The 21,754-nt window shown below is 64.2% G+C and overlaps 2 protein-coding genes across 17 annotated transcripts in view; both read left to right on the top strand.

The window, feature by feature from the left end:
• Nucleotides 1-97: 97 nt before the first annotated feature.
• ARCN1 (archain 1) lies at nt 98-8,936 on the top strand. 2 transcript variants are annotated; one of them, XM_074927539.1, is made up of 10 exons: nt 98-200; nt 1,706-1,966; nt 2,641-2,820; nt 3,064-3,269; nt 3,819-3,980; nt 4,670-4,835; nt 6,078-6,225; nt 6,509-6,617; nt 6,756-6,960; nt 7,450-8,936. In XM_074927539.1, exons 1-10 carry the CDS (start codon nt 198-200, stop codon nt 7,537-7,539), a joined length of 1,530 nt encoding a protein of 509 aa, XP_074783640.1. In that variant the 5' UTR covers nt 98-197; the 3' UTR covers nt 7,540-8,936. The 2 variants fall into 2 exon arrangements, with proteins under 2 accessions (XP_074783640.1, XP_074783639.1); XM_074927538.1 differs by having other exon boundaries at nt 1,706-1,969.
• Nucleotides 8,937-9,744: 808 nt separating this feature from the next.
• Nucleotides 9,745-21,754, top strand: part of PHLDB1 (pleckstrin homology like domain family B member 1) — a 20,807-nt gene continuing 8,797 nt past the window's right edge. For 9 of the 15 annotated variants that reach the window (XM_074927524.1, XM_074927530.1, XM_074927523.1 and 6 more), the window contains exons 1-9: nt 11,560-11,963; nt 13,039-13,140; nt 13,538-13,661; nt 13,731-13,901; nt 15,475-15,600; nt 16,926-18,004; nt 18,725-18,967; nt 19,040-19,177; nt 19,282-19,419. In XM_074927524.1, coding sequence (XP_074783625.1) covers nt 11,766-11,963; nt 13,039-13,140; nt 13,538-13,661; nt 13,731-13,901; nt 15,475-15,600; nt 16,926-18,004; nt 18,725-18,967; nt 19,040-19,177; nt 19,282-19,419 — 2,319 coding nt within the window. In that variant the 5' untranslated portion in view covers nt 11,560-11,765. Of the gene's footprint in view, nt 9,822-11,365; nt 11,519-11,558; nt 11,964-12,727; nt 12,821-13,038; nt 13,141-13,537; nt 13,662-13,730; nt 13,902-15,474; nt 15,601-16,925; nt 18,005-18,724; nt 18,968-19,039; nt 19,178-19,281; nt 19,420-21,754 lie in introns of those variants that run through there. The other 6 variants (XM_074927528.1, XM_074927526.1, XM_074927521.1 and 3 more) reach the window with 6 other exon arrangements.

Raw genomic sequence — 21,754 nt, 5'->3', positions numbered from 1 at the left:
GTAGAGCGGCCGGGCCGCGGCGGCGCCCCCTGGCGGGAGGGCGGGGGGTGTCCGCCGCCCCGCCCCGCCCCGCGCCGTGCGTGACGCCGCTTCCGGCTGGGGACGTGGCTCGGCGCCGCCATCTTGTGGGGCTGCCGGAGGGGACGCGAGCGCCGAGGGAGGGAGCGAGCGCCGAGCCCAGCGCCGCTGCCGCCGCCATGGTAAGGGCCCTCCCGCCGCCTGCTGCTCCTGCGGCGGGTCCGAGCGGGGCCCGGGGAAGCTCCGGGGGCGGCCCCGGCCCCTAGGCCCGCCGCTCGCCCAGGCCCGGGCACAGGCCGGCGCTGGCCTCCCCCCCGGCCCGGCGGGGCAGGGCAGGGTGCCGGGGCAGGTTCCTCGGCCGCCCGGGGAGCCGGGGTTGGCGCCGACAGCCCTCGGGGGGCTGCAGGGGTGCGGGCGGCCCGTCCCTGCCCGCGCCCGGGGCGAGCAGGACGGGCGGAGCGGCGCTGGCAGAGCCGCGGAGCCTCTTCAGCAGGGGAGCGGGGGCCGCAGCCTTCGGCGCGCGGCGTTACGCCGGTTTTAAAGGTCATTGGGGTGTTCGGAGCGACCCCTCCAGGGCTGGGCGCAGCCGGGCGCAGGGGATGGCTCGCTGCTCCCGTGTCGGCGCTGTGAGATCTTTATCTCGCGGAGCCAGCCCCGCTCCTCGCTGCCCATCCCCGGCGCCGCTGACGGCGGGCTCGGCCCGCAGAGGCTGGCCCGGCGCGCCGGTAGAGTCGAGCCGTGCGCTCAGGGCGCAGCCGGGATCCCGGGTGCTCGCCGGTTCCCTCGCACCGTGGTCTGAGGACTTCTGGGGAGTGTTTACGGGGAGGGAGCTTATTTCTGACCTGTAAGTACTTCAGATGTGCTTGTCCCCGAGTTGTCAAGCCGCAGGACAGCCCCGAGGAGCCTGGCACTCCTACCGGGGCACGCGCAGAGAGCACTGTCAACCTGGGGCTGAGGTGGGACCTGCAGTCGGTCCTGCTTAAGAGTGTCTCATTAATACCAGCGGTTGGGGATTTAAAAGATCTGAAGTGCAGAAACAGCCTTATCCTGGGAAAGTTAATTAAGAAGCTGGTCTATGAGAGAAATGCGAGGAGGAAATGTTGGTAGTCTGAGAGAATCAGAGCATGTAGGCTGGCAGTTGCCATACTGTTTATTGTGGGTGTGATAACATCACTGAAATGCCCGGGAGAGTCGTCCGTGGGCTGTGATTAATATAGATGCCAATATTTTATTAACCTGGCTTTACTGTAAATGCAGCATCGGGAAGAAATGTCACATTTTACAGTGTTCCTGTATGTAGTTGTAAGCTGGGGCCAGACTGACAGAAAACTCAGTAACCTAGACCCCCCCCCTAAAATGTTGAGGGGGGTGTTATAATGTACCCCTGTGTGTAGGAATGGGCTGAACCGCCGCCTCTGTCTGATGGGAGCAGGAGAGCTCTCGTTCAGCTGACACGGGAACAGAGAGCGGTCTGGAGAGACAGACGCGTAGAGGTGGCTCTGCTTTTAGCATAGTTCAGTTCCTGGTGCAGCTCACGGAAAAAGACTTAAAATCCTGTTTGAGGAAGATCAGCTGACCGTGCGGTGCACGTGGAGGTGAAACATAGTTGGAAGGGATCCTTCCTTGGGGTTCGCCGCGGCTGCGCAGTGCGGGAGGCCCGGCTAACCAGCGCTCGCCGTCTCTGCAGGTGCTGTTGGCAGCAGCCGTCTGCACAAAGGCGGGGAAGGCCATCGTCTCCCGGCAGTTCGTGGAGATGACTCGGACCCGCATCGAGGGGCTGCTGGCAGCTTTCCCGAAGCTGATGAACACAGGGAAGCAGCACACCTTCGTGGAAACGGAGAGCGTGCGGTACGTCTATCAGCCGATGGAGAAGCTCTACATGGTGCTGATCACCACCAAGAACAGCAACATCCTGGAGGACCTAGAAACACTCCGGCTCTTCTCAAGAGTGGTAAGGGTCTGTCACTTCATACAGAGTTTGCGTGCGCGTGGTCTCAGACAGGGCTGCTGCGAGGGAACCTGTTGGTGAGCGGGTCCTGAAGCACTGTCTGCCTCCACCTGGCAGCTTGATTTTCCAGAGCTTCTTCCTGACCTGGAAGTCGGCTTTTTGGGTGGTATTTCTGAAGTATGTGTTAAAAATATCCTCACTTGCGGTTCAGCTGGTGAAACCAAAGGGGAGGATCATAAATGTAGCATTAATATTCCTTGTATTCTTAAGGTGACACCCATGTTTCTTCTAAAAATAACGTGATGTTACAGCATGTAATTGTTAGAAGTACAGCACTGCTTTATGTGCGTTTCCAAGTAGCGAGTTTGCACAACTGTCATCTTCATGCAACCAAAGGATCCTCGACAAATTTGCTGGCCCCAGTCTGTGTTTAGGTTCCTCTGAGTCAGCGTGACAATTAAGCTAAAAGGTTGTTTAAGTATTTTGGTATGGCAAAACTTTCTCTGGTCATTTATCGACAAGTGGATAACAATGTAAAGTTCTGAAGAGTGGCTTAGTGGTGCGCTGGTCTGGCAGAGGGTCTATTGCAGCCGTGGAGTCTGGAGATAGTACAGAGGAGGTGTTCACACAGGAATGTCTACAGATACTCCCTTAAAATGTTTTCCCCCAACTAGATCCCTGAATATTGTCGAGCTCTGGAGGAGAATGAGATCTCTGAACACTGCTTTGACCTCATTTTTGCCTTTGATGAAATTGTTGCCCTGGGCTACCGTGAGAATGTAAATCTGGCACAGATTCGGACCTTCACCGAGATGGACTCGCATGAAGAAAAGGTGTTCCGAGCAGTCCGAGAGGTGAGCGGGGATGAGGGCGAGTGTGGTGCGAGCTACCCTGTCCGGGAAAAGCCGCTTTTCTTGTACAAAGGTGTTACTCTGTTTTGATAGGGGTCAGAAAATTACTTTGGTTTTTTGTAAACTAAATGTGCATCTTTGCTTTCCGTTTTCTTCACAAAGGGTTTATGGAGAAACGTCCTTAGTTCCTGTGCAGAGTCAGATTGAGATTGCAAAGCTTGATCAGCCTCTTTCCTTTTGCTTCAGACTCAGGAACGCGAAGCGAAAGCCGAGATGCGCCGTAAAGCGAAGGAATTGCAGCAGGCCAGGAGGGACGCAGAGAGACAGGGCAAAAAGGCGCCTGGTTTTGGTGGCTTTGGTAGCTCGGCCGTGTCTGGGGGCACGACGGCGGCAATGATCACAGAGACCATCATTGAAACGGAGAAGCCCAAAGTGGCACCGGCGCCTTCCAGGTAGGTACAGCAGGGCGCACAGGTTCCTCGGAGCCGGCCGTGGCTGCGACCTCACGCCCCGATCAAGGCGCTCTCACACGGGCCATTTGCCTGTGCAGCCCTCCCACTCGGTTACTGTGCAGGCAGAGGTTTACAGAGGTAAAGCCTCCCCTCAGCTTTACCAAGCTCCCTGCGTTGGCCTCCTGGCCTTTAATCTGGCTGCTTTGAAGGCTGGTAGATGTTGTGTATTCTTGAGGCCCCCTCATTTATTCCAGAGTAGCATTTGTGCTGGGTAGCACAGTAGCATCCCCTGGTCTCTCTGGAATCTTTGAGCAATGGGATTCTCATTTTGTGTGAGAAAAAGAGGTCCTGGCTACTAGTGATACCCAGAACATTAATTATAACTTAGCACCGTACACGTAAGGTCATCAGTTTCGCGTGTGTTCTCCCCCAAAAAAAAGGCAGACGCTGTATTGCTGGGGTAGTCAAGTTCCAACGCTTGAAGATAACTGAGGAAGGAGGGATCTGTTGTCACGAGCTAACTTGGAGATCCTTGCACCTTTTGTTTAGGCCTTCAGGTCCCAGTAAAGCCTTGAAACTTGGCGCTAAGGGGAAGGAGGTAGACAACTTTGTGGACAAGCTGAAATCAGAAGGAGAAAACATCATGACTTCCGTAGGGAAGCGCTCTACAGAAGCGGCCAAAGTTCTTGCTCCTCCCGTTAACATGGAGAGGTAGGTACCACCCTGGTCTGAAAGCACTGTCCTGGTACCACGCTCTGCAGTGCACGTCTTGCTTCATGAGCTAGCTTCCTTCCTTGTGTTCTCAACAGGCTTTTTCCTGCTCTTCAGGTCACGTGTGCTCGCTTGGCCTGTTCATTTTAAAAGATGGTGGGCAAAATCTGGGAAAGCACGGCAGCAAGAAAGCAGATAGCTAGTCTGATTAGGAATCACCTCAACCAAAATGGGGTGTACGTCCGTCGTTTAGCTGAGGTTGGGAGTTCTCCTGTGCCTTTTTCACTTCACTGCTGCTTTTTGCTCAGACACAGAGTTCTTGCCTTATTGCAGCTCAGGGTGGAGACGTTCGTGGTTCAGTTTACACGTAGCAACTGAGAACCTTGTAGTGCCACGAGCCGTGCCGCTCTGCGGGGTGAACAGCGTGTCGAGATGCTGTATCACTGCCGTTTCTCTGGGCTTCCACCTGTGGCAGGTTCATCTCTGTGCAGCCACCTGTCCCCGGGTGAACCCCTCGGAGCAGTGTTGGCACCCACCGTGCCGTCCCCGCTGCTCCCTTGGGGCCCTCCCGCTCTGGGGAGTGTCTGCGCAGCACACATAGCCTGTCCGTGCCGAGTGCAGATCCCTCATCTCGCCTGTCCGATGCCAAGCGTAGGACATGAGATACCTGCTTTTTTCTGTCTATCTAGCGTGCACATGAAAATAGAGGAGAAAATTTCCCTGACCTGTGGCCGTGATGGAGGGTTGCAGAACATGGAGCTGCACGGCATGATCATGCTGCACATTTCCGATGAAAAGTTTGCACGGATTCGCCTGCACGTAGAAAATGAAGACAAGAGGGGGGTGCAGCTACAGGTAAAGCCTGTTTGGTGCTGTCGAACGCGCTTTTGCTGCTCTCCGGGGCAAAGTATTGGAAATACCTTGAGAGTGTTGCTGCTGTGTTCTTGTCCGAGCCGTCTCGGCAAACACCTTCAAAATGGGAGTAGTCACCACGGACGTGACCGCAGCACGAAGGCAGGGCTAGCTCCTGCTCTGAGGGTTGAAGTTCACTTGAGAAGTGCAGGTTTGTGCACTCGCCTTCCTGCCCTCGCAGCCTTATCTGTCCAGGAACGCACGCTGGCGTGCCAACAGGCTCACCTGGACCTGCTGCGGCGCTCGGCGCTTCTTTTATGCGCTGCAAGCTTTGGCTGTGGGGTGGGGGTGTCGGGGGAACTTACCGTGCCAGTCAGGAATTCATCTGTTGTCTCAAAAGCTGTTTCTCTTTGGGGTTGCTTGTGTCCTGTTGCTGCTGTATCTGCGGGGATTGCTGGAGCCTGGGTGGTGGGCAGCGATAGCAGCTCAGAAGATTCTGAGGAGATACATCCTCCCCTTTCTCCATCTCGGTACCTGTGACCTTACTGATCCCCGGGAGATCACGCTGCTTCAACAGACTTTTACTCCCTCCTCCTCCTCCTCCCCAAGAGCTTGTCTGTATGTAGCCGGCTGCAGGTCTGCTGCTGCAGTAGTAGGTTCCTTATGTATGTCTAGGAGTAAGTTCCTAATGATGTTCCCTCATGGGCTGCTTCAGGTGGAAGATGAGATCAAACCTAGTGCTGACACTCAAATGTCCTCTGCTTTTAAAAACCTGCTTACTCTTGGTGTTGTGAGGAGAGAATGTTTAAACTGAGGCTGACTGCTGAGATATATGTGTAAAGGCTGCTAAGGGAAGTAGTATTTCAGGGTGTTCTTTCAGCAGCATTAGGTTGTTTTTTCTTCAAGAGAAGTGTCCATCGTGGCTCTTCAGGATGGTCTTCAAGATTCTTAGGAGGTGGCCAAGTCGTTGTGTAGGTGCCAGCCCAGGACAGGCCTTGCTGGAGTCTTGGGTGCAGCGGGGGGTGGTGGTGTAGATTCCTCATAGCAGAACAGCATCTTCCAGAAGGAATCCCGGGTTGATGGGCAGATGTGCTCCAGCTGGGCTTCTGAGCACAGAGCAAAACTGAAGCGTACTTTGGCAAGGGAAATGCTGTGGGGCGTGTGGACCTGTCTTAGCCAAACCCACATTACCTACGTCCGGCTCTCAGGCTTAGAGACACTCCTGCGCTTGTGTTCCCCTTTCAGACTCACCCGAACGTGGACAAGAAGCTCTTCACTGCAGAGTCGCAGATCGGTTTGAAGAACCCAGAGAAGTCATTCCCTATTAACAGTGACGTGGGCGTGCTGAAGTGGAGGTTGCAGACCACGGAAGAGTCCTTCATTCCACTGACGAGTGAGTGCGAGCCTGCGCTGGGCGGGAGAGGCCACGGTGTGTCGCAGGGTGACAGCTTGGAGCCAGGCTGCCTGCGGAGCGTGGCGCCTCAGGAGGTGGTGCTGCGCATCTTTCATTGGATAGTACCTGCTCTCAGCAGTGTGTGTTTTCCATAGCCCTTTTGGAGAAACACAGAAGCTTTTCTTAAAGTCAGAATTTCACAGGGATGACTTTGCCGCGCTTTTGGAAAGGCGGCGTCTTTGGAAAGCCTGCGCGGTTCAGCGTGCTGTTTCTGTGCCCTCAGTTAACTGCTGGCCGTCAGAAAGTGGGAACAGTTGTGACGTCAACATCGAATACGAGTTGCAAGAGGAGAGCCTAGAGCTGAACGACGTGATCATCACCATCCCCTTGCCGTAAGTAATGCCCTTTGCCCCGTGAAGGATCCTGTTGGTTCCTCCCCTCTCAGCTGCGGGTCTGGCCGAGCCGACGGGCTCCACCAGCGTGTTCTTGGCTCTGTGCGGGTCAGCTACGCTGAGTTCTCGTTGCTTTAGGTCTGGCGTCGGTGCCCCCGTGATCGGGGAGATCGATGGTGAGTATCGCCACGACAGCCGGAGAAATCTCCTCGAGTGGTGCCTGCCAGTGATCGATGCCAAAAACAAGAGTGGCAGCCTGGAGTTCAGCATAGCTGGGCAGCCCAACGACTTCTTCCCCGTGCAAGTCTCCTTCGTCTCCAAAAAGAATTACTGCAACATACAGGTACCGTCACTGCTGGGGCTCTGCAGGTGTCGCGTCACTCTCGCCTCTCCCGGCTGCCTCAGTCTGTGGGCTCTGCTGTCCCGCTTAGCGTCCACGTTAAGTTGCCCCTGTGTGAGCTGGATTCAGCTGCGGTTTCCGTTGTGCCTTCGTGCCTCTGAGTAATCGCTGATCCCCCTCAGACTTTGCTCGAGCCCATCAGACTCCCGAGCCGAAACGCCTCTTGTGTGCGGCTGCGTGTCTGTCCCCGCTGAACGGCAGCTGGTGGCAGGTGCTTAACTCCTCGCCAGTCGCTTTCAGCGGAGACACCACGGAAAACCATTCCCCCATCTTCAGGTTTCCTGGGAACAAAGACAGTTCTTCTGGGGCTGACGGGGGATTCGAAAGCACTGGGCTGCTCCTGTCCCCGTGGTAGCCCACGTCAGGAAGAGAGCGCCGCTGAGCCAGGGTGGGCGGCGGGGGCTGAGCTGACTCTGCCTGTTGTCTCCACAGGTTACCAAAGTGACCCAGGTAGACAGGAACAGCCCTGTAAGGTTTTCCACTGAAACCACCTTCCTGGTGGACAAGTACGAAATCCTGTAATGCCAGCCATGGGGAACCGCAAAGGAAGAGATTTTTAAATTTAAAAAAAAAAAAAAAAAAAAAAAGAGGCCGAAGTCTATTCTGAATGTTGGTAACGCCGCAGCCCTTGTTCTGCTGAGACGCGTGGCTCTGTCTGCCATCCGCAGCATTCCTGGGTCACAGACATTTTTGGCAAAGAATTGACGTGCTCATGGGGGGAAAGGCTACAAATTTCTTTGGCAGATACCGGCCAGCAGAAAAGCAAGATCTCTGCAGAGAGCCTGGCTTTGACATCCCCTCTCCTCCCCCGAAGACGACTGGAGCTCGGTCCCGGAGCCCACCAGACACCGTTCTCTTCCTTCCTGAAGCGTCATCACGCGCTGTTCCCTTCTTGGTGCTGCCGTTTTCGGTTCTCCTCGGCCTTCAGCTCTCCTCTCTGTCGGTGAAAGCGGGCGTTGAGATAACGCGTGCAGGGTCACCTGGCTCCCCTCTGCCCGGGAGAAGCACAGCGGGTCGGCCCTGTGTCCCGGGCGGGGAGGGAGCGGAGGGACTCGGGGCTTCGGTCCTTCAGCCCCGCACGGCTCCTGCTGGCTCTGGCCCCGCGGCCAGCGCTGGCCCAGCGCCGGGGCTCGTCGTGGGGGCACAGGCTGTGGCTCCCACAGCGGGGAGAGGGTCTGGAAGGGAGCACGGGCCCACTGCCTGCTGCGGCCGCTCTTGGGCCAGGCTTTGGGGGCGGTTCAGTGAAGTTAGAACCAGCTGCGTGTCTTTCCTGGGGCCCTCTCAGCGTCGTGGGAGGTGCAAGGCTTTGCTGGCTGCAGTGCAAGCTGCCGTGGGGACCGGGTGACCGGGCCTGTGCCTCGGGCCCCGTCCCAGCGGCTCGGCACTCACCGTTGGAGAAGGAGACGCCGTTGCAGCCCCCCAGTGGGTATCTGCTGCCCCGAGCCCTCCCTCCTCCTGCCGCCCCCCCCGGCGTTCTCTGCCTCATCTCACAGACCCGTGCTCCCCTCCGCTAATCTCGCCCCCCCGGCGCAGGGCCTTGGCTGACGGCTCGTCCGGCCACCAGCCCGTTGTGGCGAGCGGCCCCAGGTCCCGCGCGCTCCCCCCGGGCTCCTCTGCCAGAGAAGTTCATGGTCTCTCCTCCGTCTGCGTCAGCACGAGCGTCGCCCCTCGCCCCCGTCCCCCGCGAGGCAGGCGACACATCCCAGCCCCTCGGTAGGATTTTAAAACGGAGTCCAGGTTAGTTCGAGCACCCAAGGGGCTTTTTTTTTTTTTCCTGAGATTTGCTGGAGGGCAATATTTAAAGTGAGCGGAGATTCCCCCCCTTTTGTAACCCTGTAGGAGACTGGCCTAGGGACTAGAGCACATTCCAGTGTACACAGATACCGGTCCTTGATCGAATAAAGAGAATTGTCACAGGAGCTGCCCCAGGGTCGTGGGGGCCTGCAGCAGGGGCACTGCGGGCGGGCGGCCCCCCCGCCTGGGCCGGGCCGGGGCAGGGCGGCGATGCGGCCCCGGCAGGGGCCGGGACGGGCCTACCAGAGCGGCGGAGCAACGGAGGTGAGCGGGGTCCGGGGGGGCGGCGGGACCCCGGTCAGCCTCCGCCCTCGGCCGGCCCCGCGGGGGGACCCACACGCCCCCCCAGCCGGGGGCGGTCTCGAGGGTACCCCAGGGCCTAGGGGAGGGGGCTCGGGGCTGGGTCTGGGGCGCAGGGGGTCCCAGTGGGGTCCCGGGGGTCTCCAGGAGGGGCACAGAGATAGAGCCGCGGGCCGGAGAGCAGGCAGCCGGGGCGGTGGTGCAGGAACCCCGGGAGCAGCCGCCCCAGACGAGGCTCCGGGTCCTCAGACCCCGCTGCGGCTCGGGGGTGGCTGCGGGGGAGGACGGCGCTTGGGCCGAGGCTGACCCCGACGCCTCGGGGAGCCTGGGAATGGTGCTGGCCCGGCCGGACCCTGCTCTGCCGCGGGACCTTGTGCACTCCGGTTGCCTGACACGCTCCCGCCATGGCCACTTCGGCCGCTGCCAGAAAGCCTGAGGAATTTGGCAGCCCCAGAAGGAATCCAGCTGCTGCGCCGAAGGGCCGGCTGCCCTGCGAGCCCCCAGCCCTCGCTGGCTCCACAGGCAGCGCAGACACCGGGCAGCGCGGCCACGGCGTTTTTCCGGCAGCTCCTCATACATTTGGGTTTGGCGCGCGGGCCACAGCGGGCAGGGCGCTGCGCAGGGCAATGGGGCCGCTGGTTTGCAGGACAGGGAGGCGCTTGCCGACGACTGGATGATAGAAAGGAGCAAGCGATGCCTATTTCAGAGAGGTGAGACGCCCCCGCCCCGCTCCCAGAGAACGCAGGGTTGGGTGATGGTTTGTGCCAGGGACTGGATCCCAGACCCACCAAACCCATCGTGTGCCGTGGTCCTGACGCTGTTGTTGGCAGGAGCCACACATGCTCCTTGCTGAGCTGAGCCAAGCGCCTGCCCCACAGAGGAGAAACTGTTGCTGCAAGGGGGCTGTGAGGAATAAGTCTCCATTGTTCCATTGCTCGGTGGTGGTGGTTTCCCAGTCCCTGACACGGTGGCCAGAGGCATGTGCCAACACTGGGCTTGGTGCTTCGGCTCTGGCAGCAGTTGGGACTGTGTATGGTGTCACAGGCCCATCTCAGGGAGCGTGGGGTGGTGGAAAGCCGCTCTCCTGCCCAGGTGACCACGGGCACCCCCAGCCCGCGGTGAGCCCGCGGCGCAGTGCCGGCAGGGCCGAGTGCAGCTGTGCGGGGCGGTGCGGGAGCGCTTCCCGGGAGCACTGAGATCAGCGGGTGCGGCCGGGATTCCTCGGCTCCCACCGGAGCTGTCTGGCAGCTGATTTACAGGGATGTTATTGCCAGAAGCGTTGTGTCGTCCCAGCAACCAGGATGCAGCCCCCGCCGCCCCTCACCCGGGTGGGATGGGGCCGGGGGGGTCTCCCCTGCTTGGTGCGGGGCAGCGGCTCCTCGCTCCCCACCGACTTTGTGCCGGAGACGGGCTCCCCCCTCCCAGCTGCCGGCGGAAGGGCCGGTTGTTTACCGGGGCAGAGGGTGTGGGAAGGGGTAAGCATGCCCTAAGCGTGTTAGCAGATGGGGAGCAAGCAGGCAGCCAAGTTGGCCAGAGGCTGCGATGCTGCGTGGTGCGCACCCACTAGTTCGGCCACTCTGGCTTTCTCCCTCAACTCCCAGGGGCAGGGAGGAAAAGCCAGGCCGTGGGCTGCCATGCGCCTGCCCCTTGCCTCCCTGCATGGCTGGCAGCGCGGGGCGGGCACGGCAGGTTGTGCCAGGCTGTGCTCCGGTGCACCGGCATGGCCCTTCGCCAGCGTGGGCTGGTTGGCTGTGTCCCGGGTGTGCCCTGGCACACGGTGCAGCTCTGGGGTCTGCCCGTCGGCTGCTGGCACCCAGCCACGCTGGCGGGGTGTGAGGCAGCTCGGGCCGTGCCCGGTTGGGTCTCAGTCAGCAGCAGCAGATCCCGAGTGCCCCTGCCCGTGCAGGCGTGGGGCAGGCAGGCAGGTCGCACTGGTGGGCAGTGGGGTACAGGGGCTCCCCAAGAGCACGGCAGCAATGGAGCAATGTATCTGCGTGCAGCCCGCCGGCTGTCGGTGGGGCCCCGTGTCAGCGGGGCTGGGCGTCCTCCCAGGTGAGGCCTCTGCCTGCGCCGGGAGAAGAAAGAGGCTTTTGTGCCGCAGGAGGCCGGGGCCGAGCAGGCAGCCCTGCGCGCGGGGGGCACGGGAGCCGTGGGCTGTTCGGCGGTAACCGAGCCTGACCCTTTGGCATTTGCTGCCTTCGCCGCTTCCCACGGCAGGAACAAGCGGCGCGTTCTGCAGGCGGTGGCGGGAGAAGAAAGGCCGCCTTGTCCGCCCCAGCGGTGGGGCGCCGGCCGGGGCAGCCGCGCTCCCACCCCGCACTCTGACGGCAGAGCCGGCGCGAGAGGGGCTGCACCCCCGAGGGACGGGCTGGGGCACGGCTGGCATCTCCTGTGCCACGAGGAGCCGGTGAGGGGCCGGGGGCACGGGCTGGCAGGGTGGGCGTCGGGGAGCAGCCAGATGCCTGAGGCTCAGGGAGAGGTAGAGCTGCCCGTGGAGTGAGTCTGGGCGGGAGGAGATGGGCAGGAGCAGGGACGATGTCCTGGGTGGTGGGACCGGGGGTCCCCCACAATGCTCAGTCAGCCCCAGCAGCACAGCCGTGCTGGGAAAGGGTTAATGCCTGCGCAGGATCCCACCCTGGCCCCGCTCCCTTCCTATGCAGCAGCCCGGCCCCTCCTGGCTTTTCCTCCTTCTCAGAAGTTGTAGCAGGGCCTGGGCTCAGCCGAGGGGCAGGGGCTTGGCTGGGCTGCGGGGTCTCCAGATGCTGGGAAGCACGACCCTTCCGCTCCTGGGGGACATGGGCACCCTGCCGCGGAGGGTCCCGCTCGGCGCCCGGGCCAGGACCAGGTGGCAGGTAAGGGAAGGCGGGGGTCCTGCCTCAGCAGCCGCTGGGTGCGGGGGAGCTGCTTCCCACTGCCCCCATCCCGCGTGGGGCGGCCGTGGTCTCCACGGGGTCCTCGCTGTGGGGCAGCTGTGGTCCTTTCGGAGCCCTCGCTGTGGGGCAGCCAGCCCTGTTGTCGTGCAGAGCCGCCTGGGCTCCATCCCAGCCCTGGATCCCACGCCTGGTGTTTTCCAGCGTTTCATTTTTTCCGCAGTGTGTAATAGCCGCCCGCTCGCCCCCGCAGCCGAGCCCGGTGCTGGCCGAGCCAGGGGGGTCCCTGTGCCCTGCGGAACGCTGTGGCTGGTGAGACAGTGCCTGATGCTGCTGGGACCCGAGCCCAGGGCTCCTCCCGGTGCCCCTGTCTGCCCCGGGACCAGGGTCCCTGATGGAGATGGGAGCACACCCTGGTTCGGCTGCCCCAGCCTTCCCGGGAAGGGTTAAGCCACTCTCGGCCAGGCCTGGGCGGAAGGGAGGGACATGGGGAGCAGCAGACGGTAAATTTAGTAACCCCGGAGCATCCCGGGCTGCAACAGTGGCGTGAGAGCCGGGTGACGGAAATCGTTCCGAGCCGAGCCGCCTCCTGCCCACGCTGAGCTCCCGCGGGCAGCAGCCCTGCCAGCCTGCTGTGGGCACGTGTGCCAGCCAGGCAGGGTGCACCCCGAGGCGCTGCTGCTGGGAGCAGAGGTGTGCACCTGGGTGCCGGGGACAGTTGCCCGTGGCACGCACGGGCGGGCAGATGTTGCTGGGCACAGCTGGATGGTGGCCTCGCCTGTCCTTGCCCGCCCGCCGCCGTCGGAGTCCGGCTGCCCGTCGCTCCCGGCGATAAGGGAGTGAGTTTCGCTCGCCACCTCCCCAAAGCTGAGCCAGCGCGCCGGCTCCTTCTGCTGCTGCGTCCCTGGAGCTCAGGAGGGGACCCCTCTGCGTGGCAAACGTCGTGAGGGCTGGGGTGGGGGTTACGCTCAGGCTGCCGGCATGGATGTGTGGGAGGAATACGGCAGAGCCGTACCCAGCGCGCTCACCTGCGCTGATGTTCTGTTTCTTCCGGCAGCAGCCCGTGCCCGAGGGCGCCCAGTGTCTCCTTGTGGGCACCATGGAGGCCTCCGGCAGGACCCCCGCCAGCCCGACCCGCAGAGTCCAGACCATCATCCAGGTGAGGCCGTGGGGTGTCTGGGGGGGGGTGGATCCATCCGGGAGCCCTCCTGCTCTGCGGCTGGCGCTGCCCTGTGGCCTCTCCTCACTCCAATCCCATTATGGGATTGGTGGCAAAGCCAATTGATCTAAGTGGCTGGCAGCTCAGATCCTCTTAGACACGACCCAAGCCCCCGGGAGCTTCTGCTCCCACGGCAGCTCACCTCTGCTCCCCGGGGTGGGCAGCACAGGCAGGAGGGAGCCCTCGGGCCCCACGTCCCTCCGCTGGAGTGTCCTGCCTGCACGCAGCTGCCTCGGGGCATCGCTCCCTGCCTGTACCTGTGGCCATTTTGGAGAAGCCTGGGCATCCGGCCACGTGGGCAGCAGAGCTGTGAGCATCCCTCCCTCCCCTCCTGCAGAACAGTCCCCTGGACCTGATCGACACGGGCAAGGGGCTGAAGGTGCAGACGGAGAAGCCGCACCTGGTGAGCCTGGGCAGCGGCCGGCTCAGCACCGCCATCACGCTCCTGCCCCTGGAGGAAGGTGAGTGCCGGCTGCCGGGGGGTCCCCACAGGCCCGACGGGGACACTGAGCCGCCCTCTCTGCCCTCAGGGAGGACCACGATTGGCACGGCCGCGCGGGACATTGTCCTGCAGGGCCCCGGCCTGGCGCCCCAGCACTGCTACATCGAGAACGTGCGGGGGACGCTCACCCTGCACCCCTGCGGCAACGCCTGCACCGTTGACGGCGTGCCGCTGCGGCGGCCCACGCGCCTCACCCAAGGTAGGGACTGCCCGGCCGCCTCCGGAGCAGCACCCGGAGTTCGGGGGAGTTGGGCCGTTTGCTATCCGGCTGTTGGTGCATCCATCCTGCAATTGCTCATCCCAGCTGGGGCGCTCCGGGCTCTTAGCCCTGGGGTGGGCACATGCTGGACGCTGGTGCCATTTGGGAACTGGCTTTGCCGTGTGCTGAGGAGGGGGAAATCTGCACCGGCCAGACGGTGCCGGGCCGGGTGTGGTCCCTGCCCTTGCACCCATTTCACAGACAGCAGTAGAGATGCTGGGCCGGGTTTGGGAAGGGGAGGTGAAGGAAGGAAACGTCCCCGGGGTCCCGGGGCACCGCTGCGGGGGAGCGTGGGCAGAGCCGAGGGTCCCTCCCCCACGGCGCCCGCTCTCCCCGCACGGCCCGGCCCCGCTTCCCGAGGAGGACCCTCCGCCCGCCGGCGGGGCGGGGAGAGGCCCGGTGCCCGCCCTCCGCCCCTCCTCGGGGGCGGTTCGCGGCGCTGCCCGGGCGGCGGCGGCGGCGGCGCGGTGAGTGAGCGGGGCGGGAGGCCACGCGTGTCCGCGCCGGGGGGGGAAGCGCTCCCCGTCCCTCCGCGGGGACAGAGCCCCTTGGCCCCGCGGCGGGCGCGCTGCAGCCCCCCCGCCTCCCCCCCGCGGAGGGGGTCCCCACCCGCGCGGGCGTCCCCGCGGGGGACAATGGGAGCCACGTGGCCGTCGGGGAAGGGGCACGACGGCTCCGCCGCGACGGTCCCGCCACGTCCCGCTGCGCCCCGAGCGGGCGGCCGGAGCCGCGGCGCGGGAGGGGTGCGGGCAGGGGTCGGCCGAGCCCCCGGTTCTGCTGCCGCGGGCAGGGTCGGCGCCCGCGCCCGCCCGCAGCGGGACGAGCCGCGGGGTCGGGGGTGCTCCGCTTCGCCGGGGTGCGGGGAGGGCGCGGGCAGGATGCTCCGGCGGAGCCGGGTGCGGCGGCAGCGGGACATCTTCCCTCCCCGGCGCCCGGGCAGGGGCCGGGCCCGCGGCGGCGGTTAATCCGTGCGGCCTCTCGCTCTCCTGGCTGCTGAGCCCGGGCTGCCGCCCGCTCCGAAAAACGCGTCCCCTCCGGCGAGGGATTTTCGGCCGCGGCTGCGGGTGCGGAGCGAGCCTCCCCCGGGGCCCTGGCAGGCGCTCCGAAGCGGGGTGTGTCTGAGCGCGGAGCCTTCGGCCGCCCCGCTCCCCTGCCCCGGCCGCCCCCAGCGGGCCGCCGCTGCGGGCCGGGAGAGGCGCTTCGCGGCCGGGGACGGGAGCGGTCTCGGCTGCAGCTGGCCGCCGCGCAGGCCCTGGCGCGCTGCCACCTCCCCCGCGGCAGCGCGGCCCCCGGCGGGGACCCCGGCTCTGCCTGCGCCGGCGGCGCGCTGCCTGCAGCTGCCGCGGGGTGACCTGGATTTCAGCCTCCCCCGAGCTCTGGCGGCGGCAGGAGCCCGCTCCCCTCCCGGGGACGCGTCTTGGGGCCGGGCGGCGCCCGGCTGCCTGCGCCGGCTCCCGCCTGGCCCCGCTCCGGCCCCGCTGCGGCAGCTGAGCCCTGTCCCCTCTCTCCCCAGGCTGCACCATCTGCCTGGGCCAGGCCACCTTCCTCCGCTTCAACCACCCCGCCGAGGCCAAGCGGATGAAGAGCATGATCCCAGCGGGGGGCAGGAGCCCAGCGGCTCTCTACGGGCTGCCAGCAAGTAGGTGACCCCCACTTGCCCCTAGGCGGGGCGCTGGGGCGCTCCCCGATCTGCGCCCGCAGCCTCCCCAGCGCACGATGCTCTCCCAGCCCGCGCCTGCCCGGGCTGCTGCCCTCGGGCGCGGGGCTTGTGTCCGGCCGCAGATGCGCTGGCCCTTGACTCGGCACGGCAGCCGCGCTTGTTAATGATTAATATCGCCTGGGAAGGGGTGACTGCGAGGGCAGCGAGGCATGGCTCTCACCCCTACCCAGCCAGGCTGTGGCAGAGCCGTCACCCGTCGGGCCGTGCCAGGGACGCAGGGTGCACAGGACCCCCCCGGCTGCCTTGGGGCGGGTGTTTACATGCTGGGGCGGCCACGCGAAGGCCGTTTCCCCGGCTGCAATCCTCCATCTCGCCAGCTGCTTATCTCGCTGCGTCTGCCTGTCTGTGGGGCCGATGGGACGAGCGCCAGCGCCGTGCCCGGTTCCCGGGGATGTCCAGATCCCTGGCGGCAGCCATCCCCGGGCTGGTGGCCCTTCTCCTTGCCCCGACCGGCACGCCCTGGCACGGGGAGAGGAGCTTGGCAGCCTCTCTGTGCCACGTGTGTGTCGGGAAGGCAGTGTGCCCCGCAGCTGGGGGACAGGAGGAGGGACGCAGGGAGGTGCCGTGGCTGCCGAGCATCCCACGACCATGGGAGCATCCCCGTGGGCCCCTCTGCCCCGTGGGGCCGGGCGGGATTGCACAGGCAGGGCTGCGGCACATCCGAGGTGCTGCCGGCCGCCATGGGGGAGCCACTGGGTGCCGGGGGGGTGACGCAGCCGGGGTGGCACGCTGTCCTGGCTGGGCTCCACGCTGGCCGCTATTAGCTCGTCTGCTGAGTGACAGGGACATCGGTGCCGGGACGGGGGTGCGGGGCGGCTGCGGGTGATGTGATGGCGGGTCCGGACACACCACGGGTCTGCGCTCAGAGGCTTTGGGTTGCCGAATCTCTGCCCCGTCGCTGGGGTGATGGGCGGTGGGTGCTCACGGGCAGCTGCTCCCAGGAAGCAGGGCCGGGAGCTGCAGGGGGATGTCGGGAGCGGGAGACTGGGCTGCGCTATCGGGTTTCTGTCTCCCTGGTGATGAGGCCGGCGGGATGCTGGGCCTCCTCCCTGGCCTGGCTGCCCAGCTGGTGCAGGAAACAGCAGCAGCGGGGTGCAGCAGCTTGGGGTGTGGGGGGAGAGGAGCCGCCACCCAGCGCTGCCTGCGTGGAGGGGCGTTGCCGGGCTGCTCTGCCCGGGCAGGGGTGGCGGGGAGCTCCTGCCACGCTGATGCCTGCTGATGCCTGCTCCCATGTCTCCCTGCAGAGCCCGAGGCCCTGGCAAACGGTGGCCGCCAGCAGTCGGAGCTCGGGTGTCCCAGCCACAGCTCCCTCGTCAGCTCCATCGAGAAGGACCTGCAGGACATCATGGACTCACTGGTGCTGGAGGAGCCGGCGTCCCCTAAGAAGCTGCCTGCCTGCGGCCGGTCCCCCCTCTCCCCAGTGGTCAATGGGGGCGGGCGCTGCCTCCTGTCCCCCCCGCCCAGCCCTGGGGCTGCCTCGGGGGGCTCCAGCTATGAGAACTACTCCCCCCTCTCCTCCCCGGCCAGCAGCGGTGGCTACACCAGCCCCTCACCCAGCAGCCAGGAGCAGGGTCCGGCCGTGCCCCCCCTTGTCCCGCTCCGCTCCTCCAGCTACAACCACGCCGTGCAGCCACCCCCCCTGCCCAGCGGGGGTCCTGGCGATCCTTGGCCAGCCGAGAGGCTCGGGGACCACCGGGCGGGCAGCCCCCGTCTGACCCCCAGGGCAGCGCCACGGCCACGGGCAGCCCTGCAGGAGCGGCCCCCCAGCCCCTTCCGGGAGCCGCGGGACCCCCTGGCCCCCAGCCGGCAGCCCGCTGGCAGGCCGGTACCGGAGTCCCGGCTGCAGCCCCCCGAGAGCCCACGGGTGGCCCGGAGGAACGTGGACAGCATGCGGGAGCTGCCCCCTCTGAGCCCCTCCTTGTCACGCCGGGCTGCCAGCCCCCGGGTGGCACCCGACGCCCCCTCCCCGCAGCCCCGGCTGGGCAGGGAGGTGCCCGGCAGCCCCCGCGCCCAACGCAGAGGCCCAGAGGAGCTGAGGGGCACCGGGAGCCCCTCACCCCCGCTGCCAGCGGAGACCCCCCAACGCCGCCCCAGCTTCGGTGCCTGCCTGAGCCCGGCCCACGGGCTGGGCTCCCCAGCCGTGCCCTCGCCCCGGCAGAGCCCCCGTGCCCCCAGGAAGCCCTTGGGGGACCCACGGCCACCACAGGGGCCACGAGAGCGCAAGAACAGCATCACCGAGATCAGCGACAACGAGGATGAGCTGCTGGAGTACCACCGGCGGCAGCGGCAGGAGCGGGTGCGGGAGCAGGAGATGGAGCGTCTGGTGAGCCCCGGGGCCCTGGTCGAGTGTGGGACACCCTCTTTGCAAACACCTTTTGGCTTTTGCTGCTTTAAACCTGGCCTTGCCTCTCGGGGATTTGCCATGGCTGACGGCTAATCTGGGGGATTATGGCCGGGAGCGTCGGTCGGTGCACAGCCGCGCTCCGGGAGCACGAAGCAGCCCAGGGAAACCGGCGGGGTCGGCGGGGCTCTGTGGGGCTGCCAGTTGGAGCTGCGGTGCCCCCAGCACTGCAAAACCGTCCACGTCTCGTCTGGGCCTGCCAGGGCCGCGTCTGCCGGCAGCGGGGCTGTGGCTTTGTGGGCATTGCATCTATATTTAGGGTAGATGGAGTTTTTATGGAGCCGGCAGCTGCCTGGGTGGGGTTTGCCCCGTCCATCTGCCAGGGCTGGGGCTGTGCTGCTGGAGCCGTTTGCTCAGCCCTGACTCACACCCGGCGCGGGCGGCCTGAGTCACTGCCTGGAAATAGCCGAGCCGCTCGGCGGCCGGCGCTGCCGCCTGTAATTAGCCCGTCTCCAGCTCCCGGCACACGGCATGACTGGCTCTGGCGTGGGGTCGGCTGCATCGGGCTCTGCAGTGTCCCCAGCCCACTGCAGCGTGCAGGGAGGGCGAGGAGCGAGCCCGCATCCCGGCGCCTGCCATGGGCACAGGGTCCCACAGGCTCCGGCGGCGGCACGTGCTGCAACAGACTGTTCTTCCCCTCAGGAGCGGCAGCGCCTGGAGACCATCCTGAACCTCTGCGCTGAGTACACCAAGACGGACAGCGCCGAGCTGGGCGATGTGCACCGGCTCCTGGCCGGCGACGCGGATGCTGGCCGGCGGGTGCCCAGGGTTGCTGTGGCTCTGGGCCGTGCCGCCGAGGAGCTGCGGCAGAGGGAGAGCCTGGAGAGGTCAGATGAGGAGAACCTGAAGGAGGAGTGCAGCAGCACCGAGAGCACCCACCACGAGGTGAGGGGATGGCCGCGCCGCGCCGTGCTGTGCCGCACCGTGCCGTGCTGTGCTGACCTGCTCTCTCCGCAGCACGAGGAGCTGGCGGGCCCCCGGGCCAAGGAGGCGCAGCGGCTGGAGGAGGAGCGTGCTGGCGTCCTCAGCCGCCTGGACCAGCTCAAGGGCCGCGTCAAGGAGCTGGAGCAGCAGCTGCAGGAGACTTCACGAGAGGTGAGGGGACGGGGGGCCCTGCCTGGACCCCGCTGCTCGCTGCCGTCGCCAGCGGTGCCCGATCCTGCGGGCACAGACATCCTGACGTGGCCGTGTCGGTCCAGGCGGAGATGGAGCGGGCGCTGCTGCAGGGTGAGCGGGAGTCGGAGGCGGCGCGGCTGCGGCAGGAGCAGGAGGTGGCGCAGCAGCTGCAGGAGAAGATCTCCAGCCTGGACGCCAGCATCCGGAAGGAGCGGGACAAGGTGAGCCCTGGGGCAGGGCTCCCTGCTGCACCAGCTGTGCCAGGCCCTCCCTGGTGCTCAGGGCCGGTGCCATGGATCCCCGTGCCCCTGCGGACACGTTCTCCTGCCCCTGGGCTCTGCAGAGGCCCCGAGGAGCATCCCTTCTGTGTTTGCGCCATGATGGGGGAGTCTGTCCGTCTGCCCGGGCTGGTCTGGAGGAGGGCAGGGCTGGTGCTTGGGGTGCACTCAGCCGCCATCTGTCGCGCCGGCACGGTTGCGGGGAGTCTCTGTGCCACGGGGCTCTCCTGGACGTCTGCTGTCTGCAGCAGGTGGCATCAACCCAGAGCGGGTGCTTCAGCACTCCCTGTTCCCTGCCCTTGCCGGGGGGCCGTGTCTTGTGGCGAGTCCCCCCGCTCTGCTGCCTGTCGGGACTTCTCCACGCATGTTGGCAGCCGCCGCTGTAGCGTCCAGCCCGCTGGAGGTGGGGAAATGGCTGCGGGTGTTTCCCTCGGTTCAGTGGCCGAGGTGGGGGTTCCAGCCCCTTTCCCTGGTGTCTTTGGTGAAGTTGCTGCTGTGATCTGCCAGCCGTGCCTGAGGGCACCTGTGCCACGGCGTGCATGGCACGCTCCTCCTGGCTCCGTGTTGCTGGCCGTCCCGCAGCCTTGTGGCCAGCGTGGCACAGCCCTGGGCAAGCTGCTCTGGGGCGGGAGAGCCACCAGGACCTGGCTCCCCGCTGCCGGAGCTCGGCATCCCTGCGCACCCTGTGCCCAGGTCCTGTTGGCGGCTCTGTCCTGTCGTGATTGGTGCTGGTGTCCCTGGGGGCCTGGCTAGCCCCCTTGGCCTGCTTGGTTGCCCATGGTTGGGCAGAGCTGCCATCAGCATCCCCGCAGCATTTGGGGTTTTGTTCTGGTTTTGGCCTTCAAGCCTTTTGCAGGCACCTTCTCTAGTGAGGGGCAGCCTCGTGCAGGGCCAGGAGAGGAGCGCAGGGACGTCCCCCTCCCACCCTCTCGGCTGGCCTGGCCACCCCCTTTCCTAACCAGCCTGCACTGGTTGCACTAATGCTGCCTGCTCTGGCACCTGCTGTCGCCTCGGCACGCCTGGCAGCCTCCTGGGCCCCACCGCCGCGGTCCCGGGGCACCCGACGGTGCCGGCCCCGTCTCCCACCAGCACGTCCCCCGGATCCCTCCTCACAGATCCCCCGTGGCTCCGCAGCGTGGCAGGGGTGTTCCTCGCAGCGCGCGTCTCCCAACACCTGGCCCCGTACAGCGCTGCCAGGCCCACTGGAGGTGATTCCCCGCATCAGCCCCGTGTTGCTGGCCTCCACCATGGCCATGGGAGGGAGGGCGGGCGGGCTGGGGACGCTTCTCCCGGGGCCAGGAGCGAGTCCGCTCTGTCACTAATGGCGTAGCCTGAGTATCTCCAGTGGCAGGGCTGCACCTCAGCCTCCCGGTTTCACTGCCAGCCTGCAGGCCTCCATCTCCTTCCGAGGGATCGGGGGGCTCCGTGGTGCCTCAGCCAGTGTCCTGGACCCACTGTGCCAACGGGCGGCATCACCGACCGTGAGCGCCAATTAACGCATCTCCTTAGCAGTTCTGCGGAAGGTGCAGGTGCTGCAGCTGTTTGCAGGATCGGGTTGACTTTATCTATGCTGTCAGCATCGATCTTTTTGCTGCCTGTAAGTGGGTTTCCAGCGTGGAAACGCGAGGCTGAGGTCGAGGGCTGGCCGTAACCCCTCTAACACTGCCCAGCCTGCTGCTTTCTTGACCCCATCATAGATGCCCCCTCCCAACGAGCCTCCTGCTTCTCCAGCTGAGCCCCTCTAACTGCAGCTTCTGCATGGCACCGATTTGAGAAGTGTGTTTTCTCTCTCTTTTTTTTTCTTCTTCTTTTTTCCTCTTCGTTTTTCCTCTTTTCCTCTTTTCCTCTTTTTTCCTCTTTTCCTCTTTTTTCCTCTTTTTCCTCTTTTTTCCTCTTTTTTCCTCTTTTTTCCTTTTTTCCTTTTTTCCTCTTTTTTCCTCTTTTTTCCTCTTTTTTCCTCTTTTTTCCTCTTTTTTCCTCTTTTTTCCTCTTTTTTCCTCTTTTTTCCTCTTTTTTCCTCTTTTTTCCTCTTTTTTCCTCTTTTTTCCTCTTTTCTTTTCCTCTTTTTTCCTCTTTTCTTTTCCTCTTTTCTTTTCCTCTTTTCTTTTCCTCTTTTCTTTTCCTCTTTTCTTTTCCTCTTTTCTTTTCCTCTTTTCTTTTCCTCTTTTCTTTTCCTCTTTTCTTTTCCTCTTTTCTTTTCCTCTTTTCTTTTCCTCTTTTCTTTTCCTCTTTTCTTTTCCTCTTTTCTTTTCCTCTTTTCTTTTCCTCTTTTCTTTTC

Source organism: Athene noctua, chromosome 26 (assembly GCF_965140245.1).
Source record: "Athene noctua chromosome 26, bAthNoc1.hap1.1, whole genome shotgun sequence".
Lineage (NCBI taxonomy): Eukaryota > Metazoa > Chordata > Aves > Strigiformes > Strigidae > Athene > Athene noctua.
The sequence above is the reverse complement of the archived record's forward strand: the minus strand, read 5'-3'. Positions and strand labels throughout refer to the sequence as shown.

Excerpts from the sequence above, each read along its gene's own strand:
- ARCN1 (XM_074927538.1), top strand. Across the intron at positions 4,836-6,077 it reads AGAGGGGGGTGCAGCTACAG|ACTCACCCGAACGTGGACAA; the intron begins GTAAAGCCTGTT and ends TTCCCCTTTCAG. Across the intron at positions 6,618-6,755 it reads ATCATCACCATCCCCTTGCC|GTCTGGCGTCGGTGCCCCCG; the intron begins GTAAGTAATGCC and ends TCGTTGCTTTAG.